We start from the raw sequence: 16510 nt of genomic DNA, 5'->3' as shown, positions 1-16510 counted from the left end.
ACGTGTGCGAGTGTGTATTTGGGAGACTAGCGGGACACGGGACCAGTGGTTTCCCGGAGGGGTTTTAAAAAATGAAAATTGGGAGAGCAAGGGACGAGGAACCAGAAAACACAATCAAACTAGCTCCAGCCTTTCAGGAGATAATTAAAGAAAAAGAAAAGAAATGGCTCTCAATCTCATCAGCACCGTCTTCAATTTACCCTACGTCACACAAATGCCCACATAAAGCAGTAATTGGATTAGAAGGCAAATTCAAGAGGGACAGGATGTGAAGAGGGGATACTATATGTATTCCAAGGTCAAGGGCTTAAATTAATGACTTTAAAATGAGAAACAGAAAACCTATTATGCCGTAGCGCTGACTGGCCTGGAAAATAACTTCACTAACATTGTTTGTAAAAAGGTGCACCGATACCAATTGTGCATCTTTTAAATTGCCAGTTGACAAATACATAGTGCCTGAAGTATTGCTTCGTTCCCATTTCCATCTAATCAATGTAAATGTCTGAAGCAATAAAAAACTAAATAAATAAATATTTTAATATTTAATGTACTGAAAAGCAAGACCATATTACATGCAAAAAATTGTCCTAGTTTGTTTATTTGATAAGCTCTCCCAAGTTCACAAGCCACATGTCACAGGTAAGCTATCTGCAATTCCATCCAAGATTGCACTGTAACAGGTGTAATTGTCTTAATAACAGATTAAATCCCACTGTGATGCCCTCATACTTGCATTGCATGCATGACACTTAAGACAAAAAAAAGCTGCCACCGAGACTTTAAAAACTGAATTATCCACACGGGCAATTTAATGAAAGCCAAGACTGCACTTACTAGCAGCTCAAGGAGAACCTCCTTGTCTTTGGTGGTGTCTTGCCCTTCAGGCAGCTCCGGCAGCAGACACAGATACGAGGCCACCTGGTGGAGCGTATTGGGACTATGGAGAAAGAGGAGATAAACAAGTGGTAAGTCAGCTAGAAAAGTTGCATTTGGGAATTACACATTCAGCTAACACTCTTGTCCAGGGGACAGAGATTGAGACGGGGACATTCTGATGTCTACTCATATTACAATGATCCAAAAAAAAAAAAAAAAAACCATTCAAATGATGTTTCATTTCTTTAGTGCATCATATTTACAAAAAGAAAAAAGTGTAGGTTCTGAAAAAAGATATTTCAAATAACGACAGCAACACCACTATATGTGTGAAGATACACAGCCTTATCAAATTCTTTGTGCTTGTTAGCACTGCTGCACAAAGCAATTCTCCGTTTGCTTTGACTCATTTCTGCTTTGTCAGCGTGTGTCGGGGCGCACTGATGCGACAGGATTATGAAAATCAAAGCCCATCCCCGTCTCGGAAAGCTGAGGCATGGCTCTCTGCATACAGACCTGTTTTAATCAGGCTGACACACTGTGACACAGGCAGGGTCTGGTACACAACGAAGGACAGGGTCCGGACACATTGTGACAGCCCCGGACAGCCACACGTGGCACTGACCGATTGTATCCGTGTATGTGCATGCATTCTGCTACTTGTGATGCTTGGGCAGCGAGGTGGCAATTCTGCCAATGTTGCAGTTTGGTGGCCCAGTAGCTGAGCTGGCATAGGTCATGTGGACACTCCTTGCCATGGCAAAAAAAAAAATAACCGCAGCGCAACAACTTAACTGAGTAATGGAGATGACTGGTCCAGGTCATGACGGACAGCTGAGCTACTGGCAAGATAAGGTACGGATGGGGCCGTAATAGAAAGTAGTCTAATAGCTTGATACTCTTGTGTACACACAACCAGAACATGAGACAACATCACAAGCTCGACAAACACACAAAGAAAATATGACAAATGTCTTTCATGGCTGCTTGAATCTCCTGAAAGTGAAGGTGGCTTATGCTTTCACCATATATTCTTTTCTTAGTCACATAACAACCTTAGAATAGGACGGATTAAATGAGTGGAATTGATGAAATCTAAACTCCCTTTCCAACGACAGGCCCACACTGAAGAACTAATCCACAGAAGTAATTACACTCATTATTTTGGACACTTTCACATGTGATGACTCTCTTCAATTTTGCTATCATTTCACAAAGTGATGCATACTCATTGATCATGTAGTCAATTCATTTTTTTTTTTTGGCCTGAAATGACACTCACACAAACTTACATGTTTTATGTAACTAAAAGACAGTGTGTGTGTGTGTGTGTGTGTGTGTGGGGGCAGACTAAGCAATAATGCTGCGTTTGTGTGTTTGGGGGACTTAGCGGATAAATTCAGAGCGGCGGGTGACTGGGAGCTTAGCCTGTGGGTAGCGCAGCTGGAATAAACTGGCATTAGTGTGAGTTGTTTGGATGAAAAGTGCCTCGTTAAATCTGATCGGCATATTTGGAGTTACCCAGGAGCTGCTTTGGTGACAGTTGTGGAGCAGTGAACAATGCCGTTACTGCTACATTCAAAACCCTAATTCTGGGAAAAGGAGCAGAGCTTCCACAAATACATGAAACGGTTCAGCTCAAGTCTTTACCTGATTCAGCTCGGCTCATAACCCTCTGCCTGACTCAAAGAAACTTAGTTTGGGGTTTAAGAATGTATAATCCACGACAGAAGTTAAAAAGAGGTGATGGATATAAACAAATCAACTGCAAAGAGCAAGTCTGTGTTGTTCCAACGGGGCACCTCAATGACGTCACATACTAGACAAACATAAGTAATCAGCCACTCACTTGAGCCAAAACATTGGTGGTTTAAAGACCTTCTAAAAGTATCAAAATACTAAGAAATATAGAAAGCCAAAGTAATTACAAATTACCAATGACTGAATGTCTTTTCACTCCCCTTCACGCATGTGTTCAAGTTAAAAAACACACACACAGGCCAGCTTTTTGGCTCTTTGGCAAGCTAATACGATCTGACAAACACAGCTGTTAAGAGAGTTCATTCTCAAGCCACTGCAAATCAATTTAATTAATGAGGCGTGCCTCTCTCTCTGGCTGGTACCAGCTGCCTGTTCAAGGGCTCACTAGCTGCCATTTAGCAGGGAAGTCGGGCAGCAACGATGCTGATGATGCTATTCTGCAACATAGGACCAAGATAGGAAGTCTGCATGTGTGCTTATACTTTAACTAGGGCTTGTATGTTTTGGTAATCAGAAGTCAGATCTGTATATTATATATTATCTGCTGACAAATTGCTGGAGGGTTTGTTTGCCACCGACAGCGCTTAAAGAAATGATGATGTGCTCTCTTAAGGATATTAAGTACATACAGTAAGTACGATGAGGATGAGCCAGAATTGTAAAAAGCAAAAAGGCGGAGCCACCCCTGGGTTGATATGCAGAACATTTACACATCAGGAAGTAGTCCCGTTAGCTCAAACAACGCTCCGGTGCAACTGAATTTTAGTATTAACAGTTCACTGTAATTGTACTCAGTCCAATCATGCATACCCTTCCATCCCATCCCTCCATCTGTGCACTGACTAGCTGCAAGTGCACTTGTTCGTTTCGTGATTCATTCCGGATGTTTTGATTTACCTCAGATGCCCAAAGTGTTTGGTCAAGGATTCCCGAGTGTCTACTGCTGCGACATTGGAAAGAGCAAAGTCCTCCAACTCTGGAAAATGAGCGAAAGCTGCCCTCTAAAAGATGGAAAACAAAGAGCAAAACACTCAGACTCATGTCCAAATACAAACCAGTCCACTACTATACAAAAATATATTAGTCATTATTACATACACCACATTGACTTGACCAAGACAAACAAACTCAAAAGTGATTATGGAAAAAATAAGAAAAATAGTCCAGAATGTGGCATTACATATATATATATATACACACACAACAGAATATGCCCCTGCATGCCTGCCTGTCTCTCATACGTATTCCGTTTACCTGTAAGGAGAGGATTCTGTCATAGTGCAAAGTGGTCATCTCTTTCCCCGTCAGGGCGTTTCCTGTCTGGTCATTGATCTCAAAACCGGTGTAGAACTTCAGCATGTCCAGCAGCTACAGAATAGAGACAATACAAGTTACATGTGAAAAGCAAGAGCAAAGATGGATTTGGGTCTCAGAGTGTTTGCTCGTGTGTCGTACCTGGCAGAAGAGGTGTCCCTCCTTCTCTCTATGGGTGAGGCTGGACAGGTGGCAGCTGACCACCAAGTGAGAGTCATCCAACACGGTATTGAACCAACGCCTGGTGGGCAGCAGGGCCTAAACACATAGGACATGTTTACAACTTTGGACAACATGCTTAGGGTTGTGGCTAAAATACCTGACCTTTACGCTAACTGGAATGCATTTGGTAAGAAACATGTAGGGGGAAATGCTACTTCAGTGGACCAAAATAACAAGGAAATGAGGTATTGTATGAACGGGCATCTCTCAGAGGTCTAAAGAATCAATTGGCTCAACAACGACCACATTTCCCAGCATATAGAACATAATTATCCAAACATTTTATTGATCCATGGTCTTTTCTTGTCTTGAAACACATGATAGAGAAGCAAACAACGAGGCAAACTGGCAGTGAGATGTGATCTATAACCATGATCATCTGCTTGCTGTAGCACACACACATGACATGAAGGCAAGTACAGAGAACCAAAATGAGATAGCTTTGGTAGGAATATAATAAGGAAATACTGTAAACGTTGATGACAACACACAGAACAAAAAAGGAAGTTCAATCTATCTCATTATAAAGGCTGCAAGAGAAGAACTGCCCAGAAAAAACTGCATCATGAAATAGCATATGAAATGGAATACTGAAATGCAAAACACCAACAAAACAAAATATCTATTATTTTATTCATTGAAAACAGCTCTTCAAAGGCAGCAGGGGCTGCAAACGATACCAATACGCAGAGAGAATGGATAAATTTCTATCCGACAGCCATCTTTGATCTCAAGGCGGTTCTGACAGCCGGCATACAAGAGGCATTAAAAACCGGGAGCTTTCATTTTCAGGTCCTCATCAGAGAGGGGAAGTATGGATTTCAGGCAACTGAGGCTTTGTAAAAGGATAGCGCTGAAGGACAGGAGATGTCTCTGGAGACAGTTAGCTGGCCGGCCACTAGCCACTGCCAGGAACAGCAAGGCCGGCCTGTCAGCAGGACGGCCAGATGAAATCTATTGAGCTCGCTCGCTAGAAACAGGAGATGTGCACAGGCAGCAGCAGCAATCTTATGTGACATTGTGTCTTCACCTTAGATAGCCAACCTCATTGGCCAGGCTGCCTCCCAATAACACTGTGTCAAATTACTTCTTTTAAATGAACCGATATGATGATAGTTCATATCTAAAAAGCTATTTCATCACTCTGAAAATGACAACTCTTACTCATAACTGAGGAGACTGAAAACGTACCATGAGTTCCAATGCAGAATATATACAGTATATACTCCCCTGCATGTCAACTACAACCACTGCTCTCTGTGGTATAGGAGCAGGTGTCGTATAACTAAAACCTTTTGAAGTCCACTGCAGTGACGCAGGTTATACTAACATTGCCAATCTAATTGGGCAAGAGGACACTGTTCCTACATTAGAGTATAGCCACATATTAGCCAATCTCAACAAGAAAAAAGTAAAAATACATATATTTGCAAATAAGAAAATATGGCTCATGTTTTTGTTAATAGAATAATACAAAACAAACATCTGTTTATCAACTCCTTCAGACACTGGCATGACTCCAGAAGGGAATTGGGTCTCAGGTCACAACCCCTTTGTTTAGCAGACATTGCACATTACTCCTTACACCTTAAACCAAATGTCAAAAGCCATCAGGCTGAAAATAACCTCTCATACTCCAACCAAAGACTACTGTTTCAAATACTGCATAGCTTTGCAGACAGCAGTGACAGACGCACAGGGTGGAGCTGAGACTGGACATTCAGCCACTGTCTGTGGACCTGAGTTAGCTAGAAGTTTGAAGGACAGAAGGCAAATGAGCTCTGCAGAGACGGATGTCTACACCGCTTCCTTCAACAGGACACCATGATTAAGCAAATACATAGTACACAGTGGAAATCACTGTCTGCTTAGTCAGTGTGAAGATTGAGTGTCTCATCTTGCAGTGTATATTAATTTTATATAGAGCAATCAAATCTAGGGAGAGAGGAAGTACAAATGACAAAAGATTGGGAAAAAGATAACTGAAAAAAAGCATTTGGAATAGAAGGATATGTCTTACCTCCAAATCAATCATGAGTTCAATGAATCTCTCACAGTAATGTACTTTGTCCATGGACACGGGCCCTATGGAAAAGGAAGGAGGAAATTACGGAGGTTAGTGCTTTACTTATTTACAGGGAATGCATGTTGTCAATGACTAATGCAATCTGAGAGACTATGTGAATACACAAGGCTAAAAAAGATGATGAGCTGTAGTGGAAAGGAGGTTGTGTACTTTTCACTGCGGTTATGAGGACAGCAAACGCATGTGGACAACACCAAGGTGCCATGCTGAGTGTGTGAGCATCACTATGAGATACTGCATTGCCAGCACAGCAGCATGCTGGGACCTCAGCCCTCATTAAACATGTTGGTGTGTATGAGTGTGTGTGTGTGTGTGTGTGTGTGTGTGTGCTTAAAGTTGAGGCGTGCAGCACGCATTAGAGTGATGTGGATCCTGCTGGGCTTTAGATTGTAATCTACTCTGTCAGGCTTGAATTCTACCTAAACACACAAATACACATGTTCTGTTTTTAGCATTCAGGTGGGGGGGGCCTCTGTGTCGGCCTGCATTACAACACAGCAGTCAGAGCCGGTGGCTGTGTGGCAGCTGGAGCACACGCTCCCTCGGCAGCTGCACAACCCGGAAAAAAAGGAGGGAGTAGTGCAACTGGACCAGTGAGGGAAAAAAGGGCAATATTGAGTTTCATACTGGCAATAAGGCCCTGGACTGAAGAGATGTGCTCTCTGACACTGTGCAAGCTCTAGAAGCACTTAAGTACATTAATCATGCTGGGAAAGATAGAGAGAGCACATGCAAAGACCTGCTTTGGGACGAAAGCCGCAGGGAGAGTCCCCCGGGATTATTCATTTTACTTATATTTGAAGGTAGTAATCCACACCAGGGATGCATTATTTTCTTTTATTAAAATAAGACCAAAATTGAGTGGTCATGCTTCTTTCTGAATTAATTCCGTGTTTGTAGTTGGACACAAGAATATGATATCCCAAGGGAAATAAATGTAATTTTCACTGTTTACCTGACGGTGGAATTGATACGAGAACTCCAAGAAACTTTTTAATGAGAGCTGAGAGGAAGGCCCTCTCTTTCTTTGCCCTGAGGAAGACAAAAATAAAGCAAATCAGAAAGAAAGCTTAGAAACAAAAACAATTTTCTAGTCTGTATAGAACTGAACACCCAAGCAAAGAAAACAATATTACTGCTCAGCTGCATCAGTATCCATCTTTTCAAATTTCTTCTTGATTAGATTCCAGAACTTCTGCAGCTTTGGAACTTTCTTCAGCTCGTGCTGGAGTCTGGACTGCAACGTGACAGAAACAAATCAGTCCAGCAATGAAAATATCATCAACTTCATTAACTGGGGTGTGCCAATAACTACCAGGGAAAAAAATAATTAGGGTAATAGGTTGACATCTTACTGGAAGGAGGCACATCCACATAGGCAGAGAGATCAGCTGCTGCACCTGCTCTCTGATCAAATCTACTTCCTGGGAGTAGGGGACGGACGGACGGACGGACGGACGGACGGACGGACACACGGACGGACGGACGGACGGACACACACACACACACACACACACACACACACACACACACACACACACACACACACACACACACAGTTGTCATATTGCACTGCATGTGTATGACAGATTGTTATTACACTTCAGCCCCTAATAAAAGTCTGCAACTGAAATATTTAGAGGGCTTTATAGCATACAATCAAAGTGCAGGAGGCTATCGCAGCAGATTTTAAAGTGAGACATCTGCAGTGCTTCCCTGTGGTTTAATGCGGCTGCAGAGGCTACAGGGAGCTGGCCAAAGTGGTCCTGCTTAGTCTGCTACTGCCCCCTAGTGGATATTACCAATAATTCCCCTTAACACATTTAACTTGGACAAGAAAGCTTTTTGGTATTGCTTACAAACAATGAGTAAGATGCCTTAACCTGTTTAAAACAAAACCCTGGTTAATCAAATCCTCAAACAATGGAGAACAGTTATCTTCCATATTTTAGTGTATTTGACAAACTGTCACCTGTCCCTGGAGTCTGGACCCAGATGTTGTACACAGCAAAATAATATACCACAGTGAAATAAGTAATCAAACATTTTCTCATATTCGACTGTATTTGGTATGCGAGGTTTAGCATTTAAATGATCGTATCCAGACGTACACAAATAAACACTCTTGCCATGTCTAGAAGCCCTGATTCATCATATAATGAATGTGAAAGTTAAATTATATTACCACGGTTGCTCTATATATATATATATATATATATATATATATATATATATATATATATATATATATATATATATATATATAAATAAATAAATCTGTGTATCCCATGTTAATTTGACAAACCATCTTACCTTAAACTATGTTAATATTGTAGTCAAGAGATTACTGGGAGTAATATTAGTACTGAAATGAAAACTAACATCCTCATTGGCCTTAAAACACTCAACAGTTAGATACTCCTCCACTGAGTGAAAACATTGAACATCAGCGTAGTGGCACACACCAGACTGTTGAAACAGTGGTCCAAGAAGACCAGCAGCACCGTTTGTTCCTTCAGTGTGAGGCCAGCCTCCTCCCCTGCCAACACAGCTTCCATCACACATTTAAAAAAGAATGGGAAATGGCTGGTCTCCCTCTTGAACACCTGAAACACACAATTCAAAAGAAAATAAATGTATTGTAGATCAGCATCAATTGAAATGCTAACTGTAAGACTGTGCCATCACCATCTTTACGGTTACTCGTATAAACATGGTCTCTTCAGACGCTGGGGTCACCATACAATGACAGTTAGTCTTAGATGAGGCGCTGCAGTTCTTACCTCCCAAGCTGGGACATTCTCTCTGAATTTCTCATTTACGATGCAACAGATGGACATGAGGTAGGCATTGCTGGACACTTTGGGAGTGTAGTTCACCCACAGATAGTTCTCAAGATACTGGCTGAAAGGTGAGAAAATCATTTATGAATATATATATATATCCATCAAGTGTTTATATTTAATGACTGCTTCTTTAAAAAGAGGAAGTGAAGGATCCCACCTGAACTCAAGCAGCATGATTTTTCTGATGGCAAATCTGAAAATGTAAGTAAGAAAGAAGACAACAGAGCAAGATAAATAAGTGGAACATGTGTTCATTGGATTACACACAAGCAGCTTATGGCAAATATGCTACATATTTACTTACTTGGACTTGAGAATCTCTTTTTCATAAACATCTTCCATCACCTAAACAAACAGCAGGGAATGTTAAAATTCTTACGGCTAAAACAGAGGAGCCTCCCCATCAAAATGACTAGTACCAGCAGCCCTTTACACCTCTTTATTTTATTGTATCAAACTGAAACACACAACATGTGTTTGCAACTTACTTTGTAAAATCAGTTTCACTACAAAAATTATATTGACAATGCATTAAAACTCACCTTGGCGTCAAAGGGAAGTTTATTCTTTGCATGCGGAGCCCAATATTTATTAGCCAACTGAACAAGAAACAATAACATCAACAGTAGTAACAAATTGCAGCATAAACATTCAAGGTTCATAAAGGTACAAATGATGTCTTACAGGGTGTGTACAGTTGGAATACTCAGAGGTTCAACTAGATAAATAAATACTTTTGTGGTTTTCTGGATTGGATTTATACTCTTCTGGTTAAATAGTAAGATTATCAAGAAGGGAACATTTTCTAACTTAAATTGACTCTCTTCTAGACTGAACATGTGATCCACAGCACACATACTCAAGTCCTCTGTCTCAGGTACACTCCTCACTTATTAGTACTATCTATGTAGTAATATCTTCTGTGTAAGCATCATTCTGGTTCATTTCAAAGAGACATAATACAAGTAAATGCATAAAACTGATGGCATTTGAGGAGGTAATCTTTCTTTAGCATAGAAACACAATGGGATCACGTATTTCAACACAGTGCTAGACCACAGCTGTGTTGTTTCATGGACAATAATTCATTACCTGTGTGACATATTCTGCATTAATCTGAGACACAGAAGGCGCTGCAGCCTTTTTAGCGGGGGTTTCTTTCTCCATGGTGGCCCTCTCAAGCTGCTACAATGGAAGCTGTGGGAAAAATAAGATATTTTATGAAGTTACTGATGGACACCAACAGGCTTTAGACTTAGCTATTTGTATTGAATTAATGTCTTAAAACATGGAGCCACTATACACATGAATAGTGCCAAGACGTGTAGCTTTAGCTAGGTTAAAAACTTCAGTGGGTCAAAGTGTGTGTGCAATTCTTAACATTATAACGCTAATAGTCTTGAGTTTTCCCAATACTTTAATAAACACCATATCAATGCTAAACGTTTCGATTATGTATCATTATTAATATAACAGGCGTCGTAAAACACGAACACTTGATAACCTAAACTAACGTTACTCCACAATATTAGCTAGGTGATGAGCTAAGCTAAGCTAATTAGAATATGGAGGTTGACTCGGGGATAACTGTTATAACATTAATGATAGCCCCATAGCTTACGCAAATATATGATAATAACTAAATCAGATCACAAACCTTTGTTTATTTCCGCATGAATGTAAGTGCCGTTGGACGACTGGTTACACATGTACACAACCAAAACGCGCTGACTACGACTGACTTCCTGAATAGGTACGTCCCTAAAATCGTCCCCAAGTACGAAAGCAAGTCTTTCGTTCCTACTGTGTACGTTTTTGTAAATAATAATAATAACAAACTAATTTAGGTACGTAGAGGCTATCATAAAATATTATACCAATAAATATAACAAAACCAAAACTAACTCAACAAGAGGCACAATAAAATACGAATGAATTTAATACAAAAATATATACATCCATATTTTTTGACATCTATTACTTATTTTACATACATACAGTAAACTCAAATATCAGAATCAGAACCATTTATTGCCAAGGTATGTTGCACAGGAATTTGACATGACGGGTGGTGCATAACATTAAACAATCAACAACAATCAACACAATGTTACTGACAAATCATGATCATCATAAATACAAGTTTACACAAAAAACAAATATTACACAGTAATGTTGATTAATATCAATGAGTCAGTCGGTGTGTTCTTACGTGTGCTGACTGTGTGAATGTTTTGCCACAAATGTCACAGCGAAACGGCCTCAGACCTGTGTGGATAAGATAATGCCTTTCAAGTTTAGAGGGAGAAACAAAATGTTTGAAGCAAATGTCACAACGATTCTTCTGAGCTGACTCTGTCATTTTAGGTTGAACGTTAGCTGAACAAATATGTTGCTCAAGATCATTTTCACTCTGAAGACTTGCAGAGCACATGTCACATTCAAACACATTCAGTGGTTCACACCAGTAATCGTCTGGCTGCATTTGATTCTCAACCAAAGAAGTGACAGGTTCATCATTAAGCAGCTTGTTGCCTTTAGGCTGACATGGTACTTCTACATTATGTGCATTGCTCTCATACTGTGAGAAAGGTGGAGCTGCCATGTTTTGATTTTGGACAAGCTTGTCTATTTCAATGGAAAGTTCAGAGGGAAATGAATAAATACAATGGTCTGTAGCCTGATCATAGTTGCATGAAGCCTGATAACAATCATCTCTGAGCTTTTTCTCAAATTCATTGTTCTCCTCTTGTAAGCCCACTTCTGCACCTGCCACCCATTCAGTGTGTATTGCCTCTGAGAAATAAGATGAACCTCTATCAACACTTGTATAACGTGACTCCACCTGCTCTCTTGTTCCATCCACATTCAAATCTGTACAATCACTAAGGTTATCAAGGCATTTATCCTGGAGATGGTTGGTATTTATCATTTCTCCTTGAATATAATGTGAGACCATGTTACCCTGTCTGCATCTGTTCTCATGAATTTTTAGATGTCCAAGCTGTGTGAAGGTTTTGCTGCACGAGGTGCATTTGTATGGCCTCATCCCAGAGTGAGTGACCAAGTGCCTTGAGAGCTTGTACGGAAACGCAAAGGTCTTAAAGCATATTCGGCATGTGTGAACTTTCCTTTTGTTACAAGTTAAGTTACTTTTAGAGTTTGTCTTAAGGAGATTGTTCACTTTTGTGATAGATAGTGCAGGCCTGGTGCACAGCAATGCACTCACTTCATTACCTTCTGCAACATCAGAATTTAAACATGCACCGTCTTTGTTCCCAGATATATTCTGTTGAGGGATCCGAACACTGATCCTCGGCTGCCGTTGACTATCTGCTTTCAGTTTTCTAACGTTCTCCTGTAGATTGCCTGGCTTGGACGGTTTCCTCTCACAGTGAGTTCTTTCGTGGGTTTTCAGATGTGAAGCTTGCCTAAATGCTTTCCCACACAAAACACAGTGAAATGGTTTCAAGCCTGTGTGTACCATCTCATGCCTTTGTAATTTAGAGGCACTTGGGAAACACTTTAAACACTGGAAGCACTTGTATTGTACGTTGCCTGGATTTTGCATTGAATTAGCAGTCTGTGTCCTTTCCACACTCACAGTGGAAACCTTTTGCACAACCTCATTTTTCTTTGAGATATGTGGCGACATCGTATCTGATTCCCGGTTGTGATTCTGAATAATTACCATGGAGGGGTTCTGATCCAGGTGTTTCGGAGAGACTACATCGCTGCCAGTGTGCGTCTCAAAATCCTTATGTAGTAACAGTTCCTGGACTGGGATGTCTGCTGCAATCCTTCTGTTAGACCCACCTCTGCAAGAAGGCGGCCGATTGATATACAATGATCGTTGTTTGTGGTATCTAGACCACAGGTGTGTGCGACAATGGATCCTCAAGTGCGTTTTCTGACGAAATCTCTTTCCACACATCTCACAGCCGAAGGGCCTTTGTCCAGTATGAGTCATCATGTGCCGTTGGAGTTTTGATACTGATGGAAAACATTTTAAACATGTATGGCAGCGATGTATTTTCTGCTGCTCGCTGGTGGCATTGCCGGTTTCCCTCTGCTGTTCTGCTGATGCGATTACCTCACAATCCCGAGGAAGAGGGTCGTTGCAATCACTGCAATTCACGCTCCATGTTTCTGGTTTGACAATGATGTTCAAGTCAACGAGATCTGCAAGATTGGGTTCAGGTAAATTTTGTATTTCTTCACAATCAGACATTTTCACATTATTGCTGTTTTGCACAGTGGTAGGAGTTCCCAATTCTTTTAGGTTCCTACAAATGTTATTATTACCTTCCAACTGCAAGGACCTGTTGCAAATCATGCTCTGGGATGGTTTTAAGGATTGCTGTGTGAAGTGTTGCTGCTCTTGTTCATCTGACTGACTGAATGATTGCTCTGGTTCTACGGCTGCTTCTGACTTGATGTCAGTCTTGACCAGGTCCCGCACAGCATCTACATTTATTTTACACTGTAGCTCCAGTTCCACAGAGGAATTCACATGATTGCGATGGCCGGTAGGACGTTGCTGAAAGGACGACTGAAGCTGCGTACTTGAGGCTCGTCTGCTATTACAAAACCTTTGCTTTTTCCTTTCAGTCCCGACAGAAATTGAACATGTATTTGCTGAAATTAAATGAGATTTCAAGTGTACCTTCTGTCTGAAGGCTTTCCGACAGATCATGCATGAGTAGGGTTTCAGCCCCGTATGAATAAGGAAATGCCGTTGCAATTTGGATGGTGAGCAGAAGGTTTTGAGACATTTAGGACACTGGTGCTTCAAAGTCATTTTGCTTCCGCTGGAGCTCAATTCTTGTGACTGCAGGGACCCTCTCAAATAGGCTTGTTTAGAAAAAGTCTGTCCTGACTCTCTGCTCCTCTCAAACCGTTTTGGTTTTATATGAGTTGGTGATTGAATCCGGTGAGGAGATGAAGTAAACGACTTCAAGCGGACTTTGCAGGTGTATCCATTGTGGGCATTGCATACAGATGTGTCTCCATTTGTAGAATCAACTTGCTCCTGAGTTATTGGCTCCAAAACATTTGAGATACAGCTCCGAGTCTTCAAGGCATCATTTACATGTGGCATATTTTTAGGTTGACTTCCAGTTTTGTGAGCCACATTTTCTCTTTTCCACTCTGTTTGGGAGGCCATGGGAGATGACACAATCGAAGGCATTACATTGTAATTACAACTGCCTCGTGTGTTAATCCCTGCTGCTGGTTTATTATTATTTGCTGGTTGGTTATGAGTTACAATGGCATCCTGTCGACAGTCTGTTGGAAGCCTTGGATGATGGACTTTCTGCAAGTGTGTTTTTAAATGATCAGACTGTGTGAAAGATTTCCCACAGATTGTGCAGACGAAGGGCTTCTGGCCAGTGTGGATGAGATAATGTCTCTGAAGTTTAGATGGTGAGGGGAAATATTTTGAACAAACAGGGCACGGATGCATTTTCAAATCACCACATTCGTGATTTTCTTTCCCCCTCCCAAGTGGTTATCCTCTCATTAGACCTAGAGAAGAAAATAAAGCATTAAAACCTAAAGCAAGCATGCACGAATTACTATCAATGCAATTACATTAGGATACATGTAACTGCATTAATCAAAGGCAACTAACCTCGCTGTAATTAACATTCAAATGATGTTTCCTGTTTTAGGAATTTGACAAAGGCGTTAACAGTATAGCCTGCGGAAATCTGCAGCAGGTGGCTAACAAGCCTTGTGTTGCCGATGGATATATAATATATAATCCAGTCAAACGTACTTACTAAATACGTTTGAAGCTGCCTGAAGTCTTATTGTAACTCGAGAATTCATCAGAAGTTGGCAGCGTCTGTAGCGCGTTAGCTTTCTTGCTAACAATACACCGATGACGTCACCGGACGTTACTCAAGATGTACGTCCCTCAAAACGTACGACAGGAAACAAAGGTTTTCGGTCCGTGCCAGAGCGGGACGACAGCGGGTGTTATTTTTTTAGATTGACGATACAGAGGCTATGCGAAATCATACAACCATGCCATTATAATGCTAAACCTACCCATATGATTACAAACCCTTTCAATTACTTCTGCTCTGAACAGAAACAGCTCGGCCTACTTTCATTTGTAGGTCAAAACAAAGTGGCCAAGGCTGATGGATATCAAACCTCGCTCCACAACTTGGCACAGACATCGACGACTTTATTGCAATCATATACTGTAGCACCTCTGTGAAAACGTGCCCGTACTTAAACATTTTTTTTATCAATGAGAAAAAAATGAGTCCCTTATTACAATCATGTTTCAATTTTTGCTGTACATCATATCACTGTAGCCCATTACATAACATATCCAACATACAGAGCATGGTGTGAAAAGTACACTATTTATACATTCATCTTATACATTTTTCCTATTCAGATGAAGTCATACCTTCTGACTGTAACAGTAATGTAAAAAGGCAGTGATGTTGTACCAGTGTTGTAAGCAGCAGACTGGTGGGTTAGCAGTCCTCCTCCTCTGTTAATTTCACATGCAATGGGCTTTTCCACTTCATATTCAAACCAGCTGTTCCTTCCAATATGTTCATTTTGGTTCACACATGTATTTATTATTCTGTACATGGATATACCATTCTGAGTTCTGAACCGAGGGATTTGCTTGTCTGTGATGCGCCAAGTGTTGTTTGGTTTTGTTATTGTACATATCCATGCCTCTGTTTAATAAAATATAGTAGTGTTACTTTTCAGAGGTAGGCCTTACCAATAGACACCATTGTGATTCAATTGTGTGTTGTGTCTCAGGGTTTTGGTCTAGTTTAGTCTAGCAAGACCCAGGCAGATCAACCAAAGGCTTTCAAACACTGTTGGATTTACAAATATATTTCTATGGTTTTTGCTTCAGTTTTTCTGGACATTTGATATTCCTATATCTAGTAGAAGTAGTTAATCAACAAAAATGAACCATTGTCATTGTTGATTATTGAGTAAGTTGTTATTCAAGACAATTTCGAAAAGATAAAATTTGTGTAGCAAAATATTAAATCATGTTTAAGTGTTTACCCCAAATGGGTTAATTAAAGATACTTAATATACTATAACATAAAGCTGAATTGTTGACCATCAGTAATAAAAAAAAAATGCAAATACTTCCATTAAATCAAAATACAAAAAAAATGAAAATAGTTAACATTAATAAGAAATGTTTAGAAAATGATTCTATATTTTAGTGTCTTAACGCAGAACATTGAGCCAAATATATTAGTGATCTATTATAGAAGAGAGATAAATGTAAAATATTTCTTGTTCTAATGCTTAATGGCTTCATTTATACATTTGTGGCACTCAGTATCATGCAAATACTGCAAAATGGAATTGAAAAATATTTAGCTTTTAAATTGCACTG

The 16510-nt window shown here is 40.3% G+C and overlaps 2 protein-coding genes across 5 annotated transcripts in view; both read right to left on the bottom strand.

The window, feature by feature from the left end:
• The window catches only part of aqr (aquarius intron-binding spliceosomal factor), a 45760-nt gene extending 34905 nt beyond the window's left edge, over nt 1-10855 (bottom strand). Inside the window, exons 1-15 of the mRNA XM_068717874.1 lie at nt 10766-10855; nt 10201-10305; nt 9651-9707; nt 9413-9453; nt 9266-9301; nt 9046-9166; nt 8728-8868; nt 7618-7686; nt 7399-7499; nt 7218-7294; nt 6197-6261; nt 4096-4212; nt 3895-4008; nt 3538-3641; nt 838-940 (exon numbers count right to left, since the gene is read on the bottom strand). Coding sequence (XP_068573975.1) covers nt 838-940; nt 3538-3641; nt 3895-4008; nt 4096-4212; nt 6197-6261; nt 7218-7294; nt 7399-7499; nt 7618-7686; nt 8728-8868; nt 9046-9166; nt 9266-9301; nt 9413-9453; nt 9651-9707; nt 10201-10275 — 1221 coding nt within the window. The 5' untranslated portion in view covers nt 10276-10305; nt 10766-10855. The remainder of the gene's footprint in view (nt 1-837; nt 941-3537; nt 3642-3894; nt 4009-4095; nt 4213-6196; nt 6262-7217; nt 7295-7398; nt 7500-7617; nt 7687-8727; nt 8869-9045; nt 9167-9265; nt 9302-9412; nt 9454-9650; nt 9708-10200; nt 10306-10765) is intronic.
• A 174-nt stretch (nt 10856-11029) lies between these two features.
• Nucleotides 11030-14994, bottom strand: LOC137877909 (zinc finger protein 770-like). Of its 4 annotated transcripts, none has more exons than XM_068718091.1 (3): nt 14895-14994; nt 13414-14637; nt 11030-13290 (listed from the first exon to the last, which is right to left on the bottom strand). In XM_068718091.1, exons 2-3 carry the CDS (start codon nt 14573-14575, stop codon nt 11294-11296), a joined length of 3159 nt encoding a protein of 1052 aa, XP_068574192.1. In that variant the 5' UTR covers nt 14576-14637; nt 14895-14994; the 3' UTR covers nt 11030-11293. The 4 variants fall into 4 exon arrangements, with proteins under 4 accessions (XP_068574192.1, XP_068574191.1, XP_068574189.1 ...); XM_068718092.1 differs by having other exon boundaries at nt 13182-13290; nt 13775-14637; XM_068718090.1 differs by having other exon boundaries at nt 11030-14637; nt 14891-14994.
• Nucleotides 14995-16510: the final 1516 nt, after the last annotated feature.

The sequence above is a fragment of the Cebidichthys violaceus genome, unplaced genomic scaffold (genome assembly GCF_023349555.1).
Source record: "Cebidichthys violaceus isolate CVI_PGR_0920_01 unplaced genomic scaffold, fCebVio1.0.p SCAF_22, whole genome shotgun sequence".
Classification (NCBI taxonomy): domain Eukaryota; kingdom Metazoa; phylum Chordata; class Actinopteri; order Perciformes; family Stichaeidae; genus Cebidichthys; species Cebidichthys violaceus.
This window is presented reverse-complemented; position numbering and strand designations above follow the sequence as displayed.